Source organism: Bidens hawaiensis, unplaced genomic scaffold, assembly GCF_021521415.1.
Source record: "Bidens hawaiensis isolate Kalapana, Puna unplaced genomic scaffold, B.hawaiensis_p1.1 tig00069451_1, whole genome shotgun sequence".
Taxonomy (NCBI): domain Eukaryota; kingdom Viridiplantae; phylum Streptophyta; class Magnoliopsida; order Asterales; family Asteraceae; genus Bidens; species Bidens hawaiensis.
Window position 1 is genome coordinate 7,595 of NW_027502255.1, and position 15,191 is coordinate 22,785.

Below are 15,191 nucleotides of genomic sequence, written 5' to 3' on the forward strand. Positions count from 1 at the left end.
AATCATAGACTACTAACCTATCCACGAATCAACCCACCGAAACAACACTAATAGACAAAATGGTGGGGTGACTGTTGGTTATCCGGCGCGCTTACACGGTATACTACGGGACACAAAATACAAATTAACTGTTTTTATATAAGTAGATATTTTAATTTAATGGCAAAGTTAAAATTATAGTAGTAACTAAGCTAGCATCACAATTCACAGTCATATTGACAAATTAACGTACATCTGATATTTGATTATTTAAAGCAGAGGAGGAAAGCTAAATAGATGACTATTTAAAACATTAAAATACTCTTTGTGTTCCCGAGTTTCATTTAACTGAGGAAAGGGAAGGAAAAAAAGGATGAGAAAAATATGTTGTGTTCCCGAGTTTCATTTAAGAAAGGAAAATTTAAAAGAGGTGTTCCCGAGTTTCATTTAAAGAAAGAAAATGAGAGTGAAGAGAAAATGATGAGTAAAATAAAAGAATTTGTATCTTTCCAAATTGGAAGGATTATGAAGGAAAATAAGTTGAAGCGAAAGAGGAGATACCAAAAGAAAAGATAAGAAGAGAAAATTTTCTTTTCCTTGTCTTTCTTTTCTTAAATGAACTCGGGAACACAACGTTCTTCAAGTTAACATATAAACACTAACCGGACTCAGATAACAATAAATGCAAACCACGTTGTGTGGCCGTATTGGCTCCATATAATCTACTAGGCGTATTGGCTGCTCTATACGTCTTATAAGATTAATTAACTATACATGTCCTATCAGGCGTACCGACTCTATATGTCCTATCAGCCATATGCAGTCGTATTGGACCTGATGGTAAGCCGATGTGAACTCCCACCACTTGCCCTAAAGCATGAGCCTGATTAAAAACTTCTCTTTTCAAGGTTCATAGCTATATTAGTAATGATATAGAACTCAACAATACTAATATAAGACATATTTTGGAAAACATTGATTAAATTTCATTTGACAACTAAAACATGTATTGAAATATATGTTGTGCTGGTGGTTGATCATATATCTCATGGCTTAGAGAAGGAAAAGTTGATGAGTAGTTAACAATGTATTTCAAAATCTGAATAGAAATAAGAAACAATAAGTACCTTACATGAACCCTTTTTTCGGAGCTGGTTATTGAAATTAGAAATTAAAAATTATAGAAATTAGAAATTAGACTGGTTATAGAATTTAGAAAGAATATGTCTTTGAATCTAGGTCTGGAATGGAAGAACATCAATCGGGTGATGATTGGAGAGCTTTGTTATTGATAAACTCTCTCAAATTCGGCCTAAATCAGTTATGGCTAGGGGTGGCAAATATGACCCATTGGGTTGAATAGTGTGACATTCATCATTTTCGGTTTAACTTGTATTTGTTTTTTTTTAGACCCGACCCGTTTTGGTCTTTCGGATCCTTCGTTATTAATAAAATATTGGGTTTTATGTTCATTTATGTTACACAAATGTCGGATCAAGAAAACATCATTTTCGGTACTTTAAAACACCTATTTATGGCTAAAAATAACTTAAACAAACTTAAAGGAATAATTGTGTCAAACACCTCTTGTTGTTTTGTGCATTGTTTGGCCATTTTTAACCAATGAAATGCAATTATACCCCTTATGAGTATACTATACTTTTTCCACTACAAAAACAAGTCTCGTGCACCCATTTTGGTTTGCTCTTTCTTCTCCAAACTCTCTCAATCTAAGATCCAAGTATTCCATTCTTCAAGTTCTTGATAGTTTGACTCTTCAAGGTCAAACTAATACTAATCTTTGTTTCTACCTAATTCTTGTTAATTAAAGCTTGTTATTATAACTTGTCTAAAACATACTCCTCTTGTTTCCTTGGCTTTCCCTTCTCCGGCCATGTCGGTTTAGGTGTATTGCTAGGCAAGGCTTCATGGAGGACTATTATAGTCCTTGTTAAACACTTTAATTTATGCTGTAATTTATGCAAGCTTACTAATGTTGTTTAGTTTCTAATTACTTTAGTTTTCAAATCATTTTAATGAGTTCTATGGTATTGGGTATGTGACCATCATTCTCGGTTTCATCCCGAGTCAAGAGCCGAACCAAAACCGAGCTTTTGTTTAAATACTTTATTGTTAACATATTGTATGTAAGACTTGAGTAATATCATTTCTAAGTTTGTTCTAATGAGTTCTATGGTATTGGGTATGTGGTAACCATCCTCGGTTTTATTCCGAGTCAAGGACCGAACCAAAACCGAACTCTCATTTAGATGCTTTATATTTAAAATGATTTAATAATATGTTACATTTAAGATTTGTATATTATAAATTCTAAGTTCATTTTAATAAGTTATATGGTATTGGGTATGTGATAACCATCCTCGGTCTTATTCCGATTCAAGGACCGAACCAAGACCGAACTAAACCAAGTTCACTCGCTTAAGACACACTAGTTGTGTTTTGGGCCACCGAATCTCGTATTTTTCTCTAAAACTATATTATAAACTAATTTTAATTATTTTCTCAAAATACTTGGCATGTCGGATCCAACTTGATCTCATAACAAGTTTGGACTGACAAAACCAAACACTCGCTTGACGGACGTCGAGGTTCTCCTTAATAGAGCTAGACACTTGGTTAAGTTTCTTTTGATTTCATTGAGTTATCTCATAACATTTATTACTTTGGAATCTTGGCTTCGAGCTTGACCAATTATCAAGACTCGAACCGACAAATCCGAACACTCGTAAAATCTCGTTTTGGTATCTATCTAACAAAGGATCTTGCAAAATTGCAACCTTACCCAAATATTTACTTAACAAAGGTTAAGTAAAACTAATGAATAGAATACCGAGATCCGATTTCGAGTAAACTTACTTTTCTAAAACCATTACTTTAATTCTTATGTATTTACACTTTAACTCTCAAACTTTAATTATTCATTTTACTTGTCAAGTTATTTTACTTTAAAGCTTTTAAAACCATCTACTTACTCAAGACCCTTTTTAATCTAGGTATTGCCCGTTGAACTTATCATTCCCCGTTTTATCGCAAACTATCCTTCAAGTTACTTATTTCACGTGAGTACATTTCATCCCCCGTTTTCATTTTTATATTTTGGGGGTAACATGCATACTTATTCAAAACAAGAATGATTTATAACACTCTATCCTCAAACCACAAACTCTATGGTGTATGATACTTAGAATACTTGCTCTATTGTGTGTTATATGTTACATATGCTTTACTAGCACGAGTGTTTATTTTTATGTTGTTGTGGATCCTCAATAAGTATGATCATACGCACCCCTAACTACTTTAGCCTTGTGCTAGTAGAATAGGGCCTCATTATCCAAGTATGTCGGTTGTTACCGATTAGAAAGGATCCTCATTCACTTATGATTTATGTACCGCAATTGTTGCTTTTATTTATAGTCTCGTATAAGTTTGTGGATTTCGCCTCATATTATATATACTCAAAACTATGAAATTGCTCACCAACATTCATGTTGACAAATATTATTTTATGCTTTGTTACAGGTTTAATTATTGGTTGATTGAAGTTTGAAGATGTTTTAGACTATCTTATTTGAGACCGTTTAGGTTATTAGAAGAATAAATAATTAAATTCTTATATTTGATGTTATTTGTATGAACAAGATGTGTACTTTTGGTGATTGAATGAAATTAATGAGTTGGTTAAATATTGTCACTTTAATAGTGTCTTGTGTTCGTGAGCAATCCGTTGCACCCCGGCATGTTCCGCCGCCTTTGGTCGGGGTGTGACAAATATGTTGTATTAAAATGTATATAATGGGTTAGAATGGGTCAAACTAAAAAAATAAAATGATTGAAACGGGTTGAAGTTTCTCAAGTTTTTTTTTATTTTTTATTGGAACGAGAAAAACGAAGGAAATTTTTTAGTACTTTTACTTTTTTAGTTTTTTATTTATATTTTGAGTTATGATTTTTTAATTAGTTTTTTTGAATTTTTTAATGAGGGGTTTTTGAAATGAGTCAAATTGGGTTTTTGAAAGTTCAATCCATTTATACCCATTTCAAAAACCCCTCATTAAAAAGTTCAAAAAAACAATTAAAAAAATCATAACTTAAAATATAAATCAAAAACTAAAAAAGTAAAAGTAGTAAAAAGTTTCATCCGTTTTTCTTGTTACAGTAAAAAGAAAAGAAAAAAAAATTTGAGAAATTTCAACTCATTTTGACCCGTTTCAATCATTTTCTTTATTTAACTTGACCCATTATATACATTTTAATACAACTTATTCAACCCAATGGGTCACATTTGTCACTCCTATCTATGGCAGTTAATGTCCGACTATGATAAGATATACAATTTCATATATATATATATATATATATATATGCATGCATTCATCTATATGTCACATTTCTCACTATTCAGGAACCACGAACGGAGAATACTTTGCAATGCATCGACATCAAATGTCGTTTCTACTGTGTCTAAGGCTCTGGATTTTTTGACATTTGACATCGTAGATTAGGGGACCAAACTGTGTTGTAACTAGGGTATAGCCCGTGTTACACACGGGTGGAAAACATGTCAACAAACATAATAAATTTAAACAACAAATTCAAGCAACACAAAACTTCTTCAAACTTTCGGACCAAAACGTTAACCATTTACATTGTCTAGATATTAAAAGTTAAAAGTTACAATAAGTTAATGTACATCGAACAACCAAAAAACATCGACAAAAGATATCAACATATTCTTTCATATTAACCCACCATCAACTTCTTCAAACATTCTACCAAAAGAAACTCATTTTGCTTCACAAAATATAATAAAACAATAGCATCCAAATTAAATATACCATAATAACATCTATCTATCTATTCTAATAAAAGCCTACCATTTTTGCCACTTGTCAATACCATAGCCCTCCTTATCTTTTTTTCAACCAATTTTCACATATGGTCCTTATCTTTTAAGTCATTTCAATATATGACATTAAAATTATAGGTTTATTCTAACTAAATCCATTACTACATATACTAAGTATTCTTCATATAGATTGACAATGGACGATTAGTGAATTTTGAAGTGTTAATTAAAGTGTTTATTATGATTGATATTCAAAATAATAAACAATAAACATTCGATTCAAAATATGTGAAATGAGAACAATCGACTTGAACTAAATCTTGATAACGTCAGCGGCTAAGACTTAGCCTTTAATACCTAAAAATACATATGATTTTAAAAGTAAAAGTTTTTGGGTTGACCCTAAACCTAGAATTCGGACCCAAGAGCCAACCCGAATTACTTCGGTTCAGGTTCGGGTTTGCATTTTCTTGGGTACGAGTTTCACGGGTCGGGTTAGTTTGGGTTCAGGTACGGGTTTTTTTGGGTTGGGTTTCATGTTACGAGTAAAAGTGGCAGCCCTACTTTCAACGATTATAAATAAGAATCACTACTTTCAGTTTATGCAATTTTAAATATTCTAATATTCTTTTAACTCAGAATAATCACTATTATTTGAATATGGTTTTAAAGTTAGTATGTATTTTTCATTTTTCTGGGAATTACATTCATATGAAATAAACAAATCATTTTGTTATATTTAAATTTTCGGTTTTCATGTTGCTTGATTATACAATTTTTAATTGTAAAATATAAAGTCATAAAAATTTATCATACACAGAATAGTACTGACAACAAGTTATCATGATCAATCAATTTCAAATTATAAAGATTTTAAGGATGATTATATCATCAAAGTTCATGTATATGGTTTTTGGGAAGATCATGTTTTTTTTGGATAAAAATGAGTAGATGTTCGCAAATGACATCATGTTAATTGATTAAAATCTATGATATTTTATGTTTATGAATTTTTTTATTAGCATCATGGATATATATTTTTATTTATCTAGAGTTGGTATGTACTTGAAGAACCTTTTTTTGTCACACTGACAACTATATATGGCTATATCAAAAGTTATAAGCAAGCATATATGTTACTTTATTAAGAGTTAAAAGCAGACATGAACTAAATATTTTAATTTTTAATAAGCAATGTATACCTGCTAATACAATCACAAATGTAGTGTAAAAGAAAGTTTTTACCTATTTGTAACATATTTGTGTAATCTTAGTTATGTAATTTCTGTAATTTTAATTAAATTGTAATTTTATTAAAAATATAAATTTCACTTAATGGTCAAAGTTTAAAATTTTCAACAATTATCCGTGTAATACACGGGCCTCAAACTAGTATTTAATAATAAGTAACATTTGAACATTAATAAAGTTGTTTTTATTAAATTGATGTTTTTATTAAAATAAAATAACATACAACAACAAACAAAGTAAAATGACAACATAAAACATCTTTCTAACTTAAATCATTAAACCAAAAAGATATATCAATAAAAACCTTTTTTGGCCATCATTTTATACATAACAAATTTGATACTCTTTTAAAACAACCCATTTTGAAATATTTTCAAAATAGTTACAAAATATAAAAAAATTGGAATAAGTCAACTTCAAAAAATTATGTAATTTTTTTTTTATTTTTGACCAATCTTGCAAAAAACTTTTAAATCACTGACATTAATATTTTGTTAAACTTTCAAAACTTAAAAACGTTTTACAATAAGTGAATTTTCAAATAACTTTGGTAAGATTAAAAAATTTTATGTTGACTTTGAAAATAATTAAAGGTGAAAAAATATGATACAAAATCAATGAAAACAAAATATTAACGTATAGGAAATAAATCATCAAATATTTTTAATATTCTTTGAAAACATTATGAACACTTAGACTATCAAATTGTTTGGATGTTAGAATTAGAAGATTTATATTATGTTTAAAAAACTTAATAGTTAAAATGGGTAAACATATAATACGTTTTTTATTATACATTATTGAGAAATTTAGTGACATTAATATTTTGTGAAACTTGAAAAACGGTTTAAAATAAATGAAATTATAAAATACAACAAAAAAAGTTGAATTTAATAAAATGCATAATAACGTATCTTATGGTTCATAAGAGATAGATAATGTAATCAAAATATTATAATTCAATTAATACATAAATCTCTAAAAATCTCTTTGAATATAGCATTTGAAGTTATATACTTATATATATCTGTAACTTTTTTAGTAATATTTACCTATTATAAGTATGTATATCAAATATGACAATGTTATTAACAGAAAAGTAAGTCAACTTATTGAAATTGTTGGTTATGTGATTTTAAGTAATATGTCAAAAATCAAAAAGGTTAGGTTAGACAGTTAAGAGATTATAAATGAATTAATGAAACACCGAACCCCAATTTCATAAAGGATAAAACTAAACAAATAGGTCTCATTTTCAGCTTTAATTGTAACAGAATAGGAACCCGTGTTACACACGGGTGAAAAAACAAATACACAAAACATATAACTATAGATAACATATTCAACCAACACAATAATTAGACACAGGTTTTTTACAAAAATGTTAAACATTTATATCTTCTACAAATTAAGAGATCATAGTTACAAAATCTTGCTCTACACCTAACAACAAAAAAACCATAAGAATACATGAACATGCTTTTATCATATTAGCCAACCATCAAGTTCTTTAACATTCAACCCAAACAAACTAATTTTGCTTCATAACCTAAAAAAAAGCAAAATCAGCCTAATTAAATATACACTTTAAATATTAAGATATTTAGTATAAAAATATTTTATTTTTCTTAACCGACGTATATATACCATATATACATGTATTTTAATAAAAAAATATATTAAAAACGATTAAATTAATTGTTATATTTAAATGAGAATATTAATAAAGACATTACTAACAAACATATATGAATATCTCGTACAAACAGAAAATGTAATAGACACGTATTTAAGATATTGACATTTTATATTGATTATATAGTAGGAAAATGGATTAAATTAGAATATATTAAATGATTATTTAAGTTATAAATCTGTTTACCAAAATTTCTAGAACTATCAAAACTAATAGTCGATCAACAATATTAAAGGAAGTTATTAACTTTGAAAATTTTAGAAACACCGACACACATTATAGTCAATTCCAAAAATAAATTAGTCAACTTATTTATTTGAAATTCGAATTATTAATTTGGATACACGTAAAAAATAATAATTATAAATAATGACTTTCAACTTTATTATATGATTTGATTAAATTAGAATATAATAAATTGTTATTTAAGTTATAAATATGGTTACCAAAATTGTTAAACGAAATCCGTTATAGTCAAAGATCCTAAACACAAAAAATATTACAAAAATCATGGCATAATGTAATCCTGAAATTATTATTATTTTTTTAGTCTGTCCATTTTATATTATTTTATTACCATCAATGAAATCTGCATTCAATTTTGTTACAAACCCATTATCATTAATTGTGACATTTATTTCTAATTATAAATTGGTCAAACATATAAGATATGAAGTTTGTGGAAATTGGAAACTAATAAACATTATAATATTAACAATGGAAACCAAATTTTTTCATAACCAATTGTAATATATATTTTTTTAGAATTCAAATTCAAATAATATTTCGATTTTTATAGTGCAGTAATTGTTACAGTTTCCATAACCAAATGATGACACTCATTAGCATTATTTGTGGCATTTATGTCTCATTATACATTGGTCAAACAAAAAAGATGAAAAGTGTGTGAAAATTAGGAACTACTCAAAACTATAATCAGACTAATGGATATTGACAATAATATTGATAATTGATAAATATTTTTTGGAAGTGCAAAACTAAACAATATATAGTTAATAGTTTAAATTATGATGAAATTATATTCAAGACTTTCGATATAAATTCACAAATGTTAACAAATCTAAAGATTAATCATATCAAAATGAATTAATTTACATGAATTATATAAGCTACATATAATAATAAATATTGATAAATTAATAACTAAAATACATTCGTAATACCTGAAACAAACACAATCAGCCTATTTTCCATAAAAAAAAATCCTTCTATAGAATTTGCCAATTTACCAAGTTGGGCCACCAGAAACTATTGACAAATTATTAAAGATCAATTAATGTTAAATATGCAGAAATATTAAAAATTAATTCGGTAACAATTATCAATATATTTGACAGGAATAATAAACAAAATAATTCGAATAATGAATTAAGTTAACCTTATTTTCGTGTCAAAAACTTCAACATGTCCATTGGTTCTTCGAGTTTGATGTAGAACCTATATATATGATATGAAAATCATATCACAATTATAAGAATCAATGTTTTAAAAACCGGTATTTTACTTGTACCGGATTGGGCTATAAAATTGTACAACCGGTTGAACCGGTTTATACTGGGAGGTTCAACCGGTTGAATAGTTTACCTTATAATTTTCCTATAAATGTAACTTCAATCAGAAAATAACCCAAAACTAAATTATTCCTATAACAAAAAATAATCCAAAAGTTAATCAATATCAAAAAAATAATACAAAAATAGTCCTAAAGTTTACACGTTTGAATGTTTATCGTTGGTTTAAAAGTAATTTGAAAAAATATGGGCTACAAATATAAAAAAAATGCAAAAGCACTCAATTTTTAAAAAAATAGTCCTAAAGTTTACACGTTTGAATGTTTATTGTTGGGTTAGAAGTGTGACATTCATCAAATTTGAGTCTTGAGTGGTGCTCGTTTTGTAAACTTTTATTATGTAAGTCCGACTTAACATCCAAAAAAACCTTATTTAATTATTATATAATATTATTTTAGACATCGGCCTTAAATAAATCGATGTTGGTCATAATATAGTGTTGTTAAGAAAAACTTAAGGAGTTCTAACTGAGTTTTGTAAAGTTATTAGAAGCTTGGAAACATTTAAACTCGTTTTAAACCATTATTAGAACTTGAGGGGCCAAAGGGGTAACTTTAATACCCACCCATATATATAACAATAAACCCTAAACCTACACATTAACATCACAACAAAACCATAGCCGCCACTTCCTCTCTGGCCGTTTTCCGGCGAGATCGATTTTCCGACGAGGAGCCGGTGATGCGATTCCGGCCAACCCCACCTCCGGCCACCACCTCCGACGCACTATCACAGACCTCCGACACCACCACCCTTCTTCTCCGGCGACACCATCACCTCCGGCCACTTCCCTTTCCCCCCGAATCGTATTTCCGGCGACCGGAAAGCCTGCCGCCGTGTACGCGGTGCTTGTCTCTCTCTCTCTCGGCACTCTCTTTCTCTCTCGCCGTCTCTCTCTCTCTCGGCACTCTCTTTCTCTTTCTCTCTCCCGCCGTGTCTCTCTCTCTCTCAGCACTCTCTTTCTCTCTCTCTCTCTCTCTCTCTCTCTCTCTCTCTCTCTCCGCCTCCTCTCTCTCCCTGTATTGTTTTTCCGGCACGCCTCTGGCGGCCGGAATTGGCCTTGACGACCCTGATCGGCTCCGAAAAATGTTCTCGGTCAAACATCGTATGGTAAGTTCGAGATTTAGAGTTCTTTTATTGTCTTGTATCTAACACATAACCCGATAATCGAGTCAAATCCGGCTCACCCTTAAACCGACTTTAAAGAGTGTTTTTGAAATCATATTTATTAATCTCATAAATAATAAAGCCCATTATTATTTTTATTATTATTAACTAGATTATTATTATTATTATTATTATTATTATTTTAACTAGATTATTATTATTATTATTATTATTATCATCATTATTTTCATAATAATAGATTATTATTATTATTATCATTATTATTATGATTATTAAGGAATATTATTAAAATCTAATATTTTTAATATTACCCATTTTTTTTCGAGCCGAAACCCATGTCGGGCCTAATTACTATTTAACGTTATCGTTACCCGAGTTATATTTTTATCACTAATACTATTAGTATTAAAATGTTATAAGCTAGTTATTATCATTAATATGGCATATATAAATATTATTAGTAGTAAAATTCAAATATATTAATAATGTAATCAACAACAAAAGTAATTATTATTATATTGTTATTATTATTACTATTATTAGTTTTAACAACAATCCTCGAGTGGTAGTATAGTTATATATCATCAACATTATCTTATATATCTATATATATATATATAACATATTTTAAAAATCATTATTATCATTTCTATCTTAAACATTAATAATATTATTATAAACCTTATTATCAATTCATTTTTTTATAAAACCGAACTCTTGAATTAAACCCGTCTTGTTTCTATTTAATATTGGTTTAGTTATTTAAAAGCCCAAATAAAATAATATTATTTTATTTTAAATTATCAATTAAGTGTGAGTCCCTAATCGTTAGCAAATTAACCGGTAATCCGATTTACAACCGAACCTCATCGTTCCATGTTTCAAATGTAGTTTCAACTAAAGTTCAAGTTCATTAATATATTTTATTTATCCGTTTTCAATTAGCTTTCAAGTCGGATTCGTTCGTTTCGTTTACAAGCTTCCTATATGTCAATCACTTATTAGTTTCTCAATTCATCAATCGAGGTGAGTACTTTCATACCCCTTTTTCCATCTTCCGTTTTGGGGTGACATTTCATACTTATCAAACTAAATGTTTTATTTACTTGAATCTTTAAACCCACAAACGTGATTGTATGCTTTACTTAAATAAATGCTCGATTTGGTGATATATGCTTACATGATTATATGCTTATGTGTTTACCGCTTTTGGAAGGTTGATTCATAAATCCGTGAACTATTTGGTATTCTCTTATAGCACGGTGTCATTAATGTATTCTTATAACGACTTCACGAAATCCCGAGTCCATTTGGTATTCTCTTATGGAGGGTGTTGTTAATGTATTCTTATTAACGATAACTATTTTTAGCATGAGGCGGGTAGCCTCATGGACACTATGATCCGAGTATACTTGGTTGTTACCATTTAGAAAGGGTCCGAACTATTTATCTTTTGCATATCTAAATTGTTGCTATTATTTATTGTTTTGTATACAAGTTTTATGGCTTTTTATTACTATATACTTATATGCTCAAACTTATGAATTGCTGACCAACCTTTGTGTTGACAAACTTTATTTTATGAAATGTTAAATGTTTGACTTTTGTTGACTCGAGGACTTGACGAAAACGTTACCAAGACTATTAGGATATTAGTAAAACGAACAATATAATTGCTACTTGTATTCAACTTGTTTGTGTGGACGAGATGTGTTGTTTATTGATTTGTTGAAATAAAATGAGTTAAATAAATATTGTCACTTTAAATAGTGTCTTGTGTATTTGTCCAATCACGTTGCACCTCGACATGTTCCGCCTTTGGTCGGGGTGTGACAAGAAGTAATTTTGAAAAAATACGAGCCACAAATATCAGAAATTTCTCAGGCTTAAAACCGGTTTGCCGATAAAAACCGGTATTTTAGACAAAAACCACCGGTACGATGTTCTAGTAAATCGGTCAAAAATACCGGACTCAAAATGGCGGCCTATTGTGTGAAATCCAGTTTAACCGGTTCAACCGGCCGGTTTGAACCGGTTTTTAAAACGCTGATAAGAATACAAACAACAAAAGTGCAAAGAAAATTAAATGATAATCAGATTAAAGAATAACATATGAGAATCGATCATTAGAGTAGAATAAATACCTTACCAGAATGTTGTGTACGGCTAACACGTCGAACAAACGAATGGCATAAATTAAAATGAAAAGAACATCTTGAGGGCCATATACATCGAAGAGAGAGAGATAGAGAAAGAGAAATAAAAATAAATTAGAAGAGTTGGAATGTTAAGGTTTATATAGTATTTAGTGGGTGATTGTGCATTAATAAGAAATATAATATGTGACATGGCATCTATGTGTCATCCTATGTTGAGGTCCTAGAATAATGTCATCTGAAGCATATGTAATACTTTAATAATATTGTTAGATCTTACTTTTTATTATAACTGTTCATTATTTTCCCTTTTTTTATTTGTCCTGCGCGAATTTTTGCAACCCTGTTCCAACCAGGATCATTGCATCGTGCCCATATGTCATGGTGAATGGTGTTTATTCTTGGCTTGTTTTTGGCATGGTCCTGTGAGAGTGTGAGGTCATAGGACGCTAGGAATCTCATCCACCTAAACAGCCCCTTTCCAGCCAATCCGCACCTTAATCCCTTCGAAGATACTTATATTTCCCTTTTTACTTGATCGTTACCCACCTCCGGGGGTACCACGGACGTTAATATTCTGCAAATCATTCATCAGGAATGCACATCTTTAAAATTGAGAGGCCTCGATTCCTACAAATGTATATGTACAACACGGTCAACAAGGTTTCTAATAGACTTCCGGTTTTCAAATACAAAACCCGTTCGCAACTGTGCAATGAAACTACTTCGCTTCTAATTAAAGAATGTTTGAAAGGCCCGTTGGAATTGATCCACCACTGGATTTACATTATACATGACAAATGGTACAAACAAGTTAGTGAAACTGCTGTCAAAAATAGTGATGAAACCCTAAATTGTTTATGATTCGGATGAAGCAGGTTTCATGCTCAGGAAAATCAAGTAGTGTATCGTTTTAATTATACATGTCGAAAAGCAAATTCAGGTATTCCCAAATAAGGTTTAAACATAGGCCCAAGTCGAGTTTAAACATGCTTCGTTTGACACTCTTGGATCAATTCCCACTCGATTAAATCGATATTAATTAGTAGAACAAGGCATCATGTTGTGAACATGTGTTTCCTCACATTATCTAGACCTGACCCAACCCAAAAACCAATTAACCGAAATCAAAATGCCCAAATTACATTTCGATTCACAAAATAATTTCAAAAGCTCAATAATAAAGAATATTAAAACCTAACCAAACAAGACCTTAAATTCAAATTCACGAGATATTAAAAGCAAATTCTGATTCATATATCATAAAACCCCATTACAAATTCGATTGAGATTGAATATCTTACATCACTAAACACCCAGATCTAACTAACCACCAAACCCATACAGAGTACGTCCTTGGCGTTTCAAAGCATAAACCACATCCATGGCCGTCACAGTCTTCCTTCGAGCATGCTCGGTGTAGGTAACGGCGTCACGAATGACGTTTTCTAGAAATATCTTGAGCACCCCACGTGTCTCCTCGTATATAAGCCCGCTGATACGCTTCACGCCGCCACGCCGAGCCAGACGCCGGATGGCCGGCTTGGTGATGCCCTGGATGTTGTCTCGGAGGACTTTACGGTGTCGTTTTGCTCCTCCTTTTCCTAACCCCTTGCCTCCTTTGCCTCTGCCTGACATGGTTTTAGATTAATATTATTATTATTATTATTATGAAATTGATTTGAAGTGATGGTTTTCGTTTATTTTGGGTATGGGTTTATATACTGGACGAGTGACACTTTGTTTTGGGTGAGGAGGGTTTATGTACGCTGGATTAGTGGAGAGATGAGAGGTTGAGAACCGTAGGATGGTGATCCGTGTGGTAAGGGAATGAGTGTTTTCATTGGCTGGTAAGTTAAGTGACGGATTAGTATCTTTATGAGAATTATTTAGTATTATGTATTATCTTTTAAGCAATTGTGTAAATCGTGTCGGATTAATGGTTTGATAAGTTTCAGGTTAGTGGATTGATGTGTTGAGATTCGTGTCGGGTCGTTTTGACCCATTTAAATTGGTGTCGTGTATCAGCTCAAACCATTTTACGTTCATTTATGAATATGAGTAATAGATAGAGATTTAGTAACAATTAATTATTCTTATTTATATAAAAGATGTTAGTAATTTATGTGTTTATCTCTCATTCTTAACTAATAAACTTGGTTTACATATTTAGCTTAAGATATAAATAAACAAATGACAATAATTAGAAAATCGGTATTTAATACTAATAAAATAAAAATGTTGAAAGCAAAGGTTAGATAAAAGTAGTTTAAAGAGAATTTAGTTTTACTTTTTGAAATGGATATATATGAAAAAAAATAAGAATGAAAGTATTTAACTTTAGAAATTAACAATTATTATCTTTAAAATTAAAATATTAACTCCTTAAGACTTTTAAATGGGTTAACAGGTCAACCCATTTTTAACGGGTCTGGTTCGGGTTGACCTGGTTAAGAAAACGGGTCGTGTTAACCGACCCAAAATCTATATTTTTCTTGTCGGATTCGGGTCATGTTCCGGGT

At 30.2% G+C, this 15,191-nt stretch overlaps 1 protein-coding gene across 1 annotated transcript; it reads right to left on the reverse strand.

The window, feature by feature from the left end:
* Positions 1-13,922: 13,922 nt before the first annotated feature.
* Positions 13,923-14,372, reverse strand: LOC143605447 (histone H4). Its single transcript, XM_077081550.1, has one exon. The coding sequence runs from the start codon at positions 14,305-14,307 to the stop codon at positions 13,996-13,998; it is 312 nt and encodes a 103-aa protein (XP_076937665.1). The 5' UTR covers positions 14,308-14,372; the 3' UTR covers positions 13,923-13,995.
* Between the last annotated feature and the right edge of the window lie 819 nt (positions 14,373-15,191).

What these genes read in the sequence shown, in the direction of transcription:
- LOC143605447 (XM_077081550.1), bottom strand. Translation starts at nt 14,307, where the DNA reads ATGTCAGGCAGAGGCAAAGGAGGCAAGGGGTTAGGAAAAGGAGGAGCA.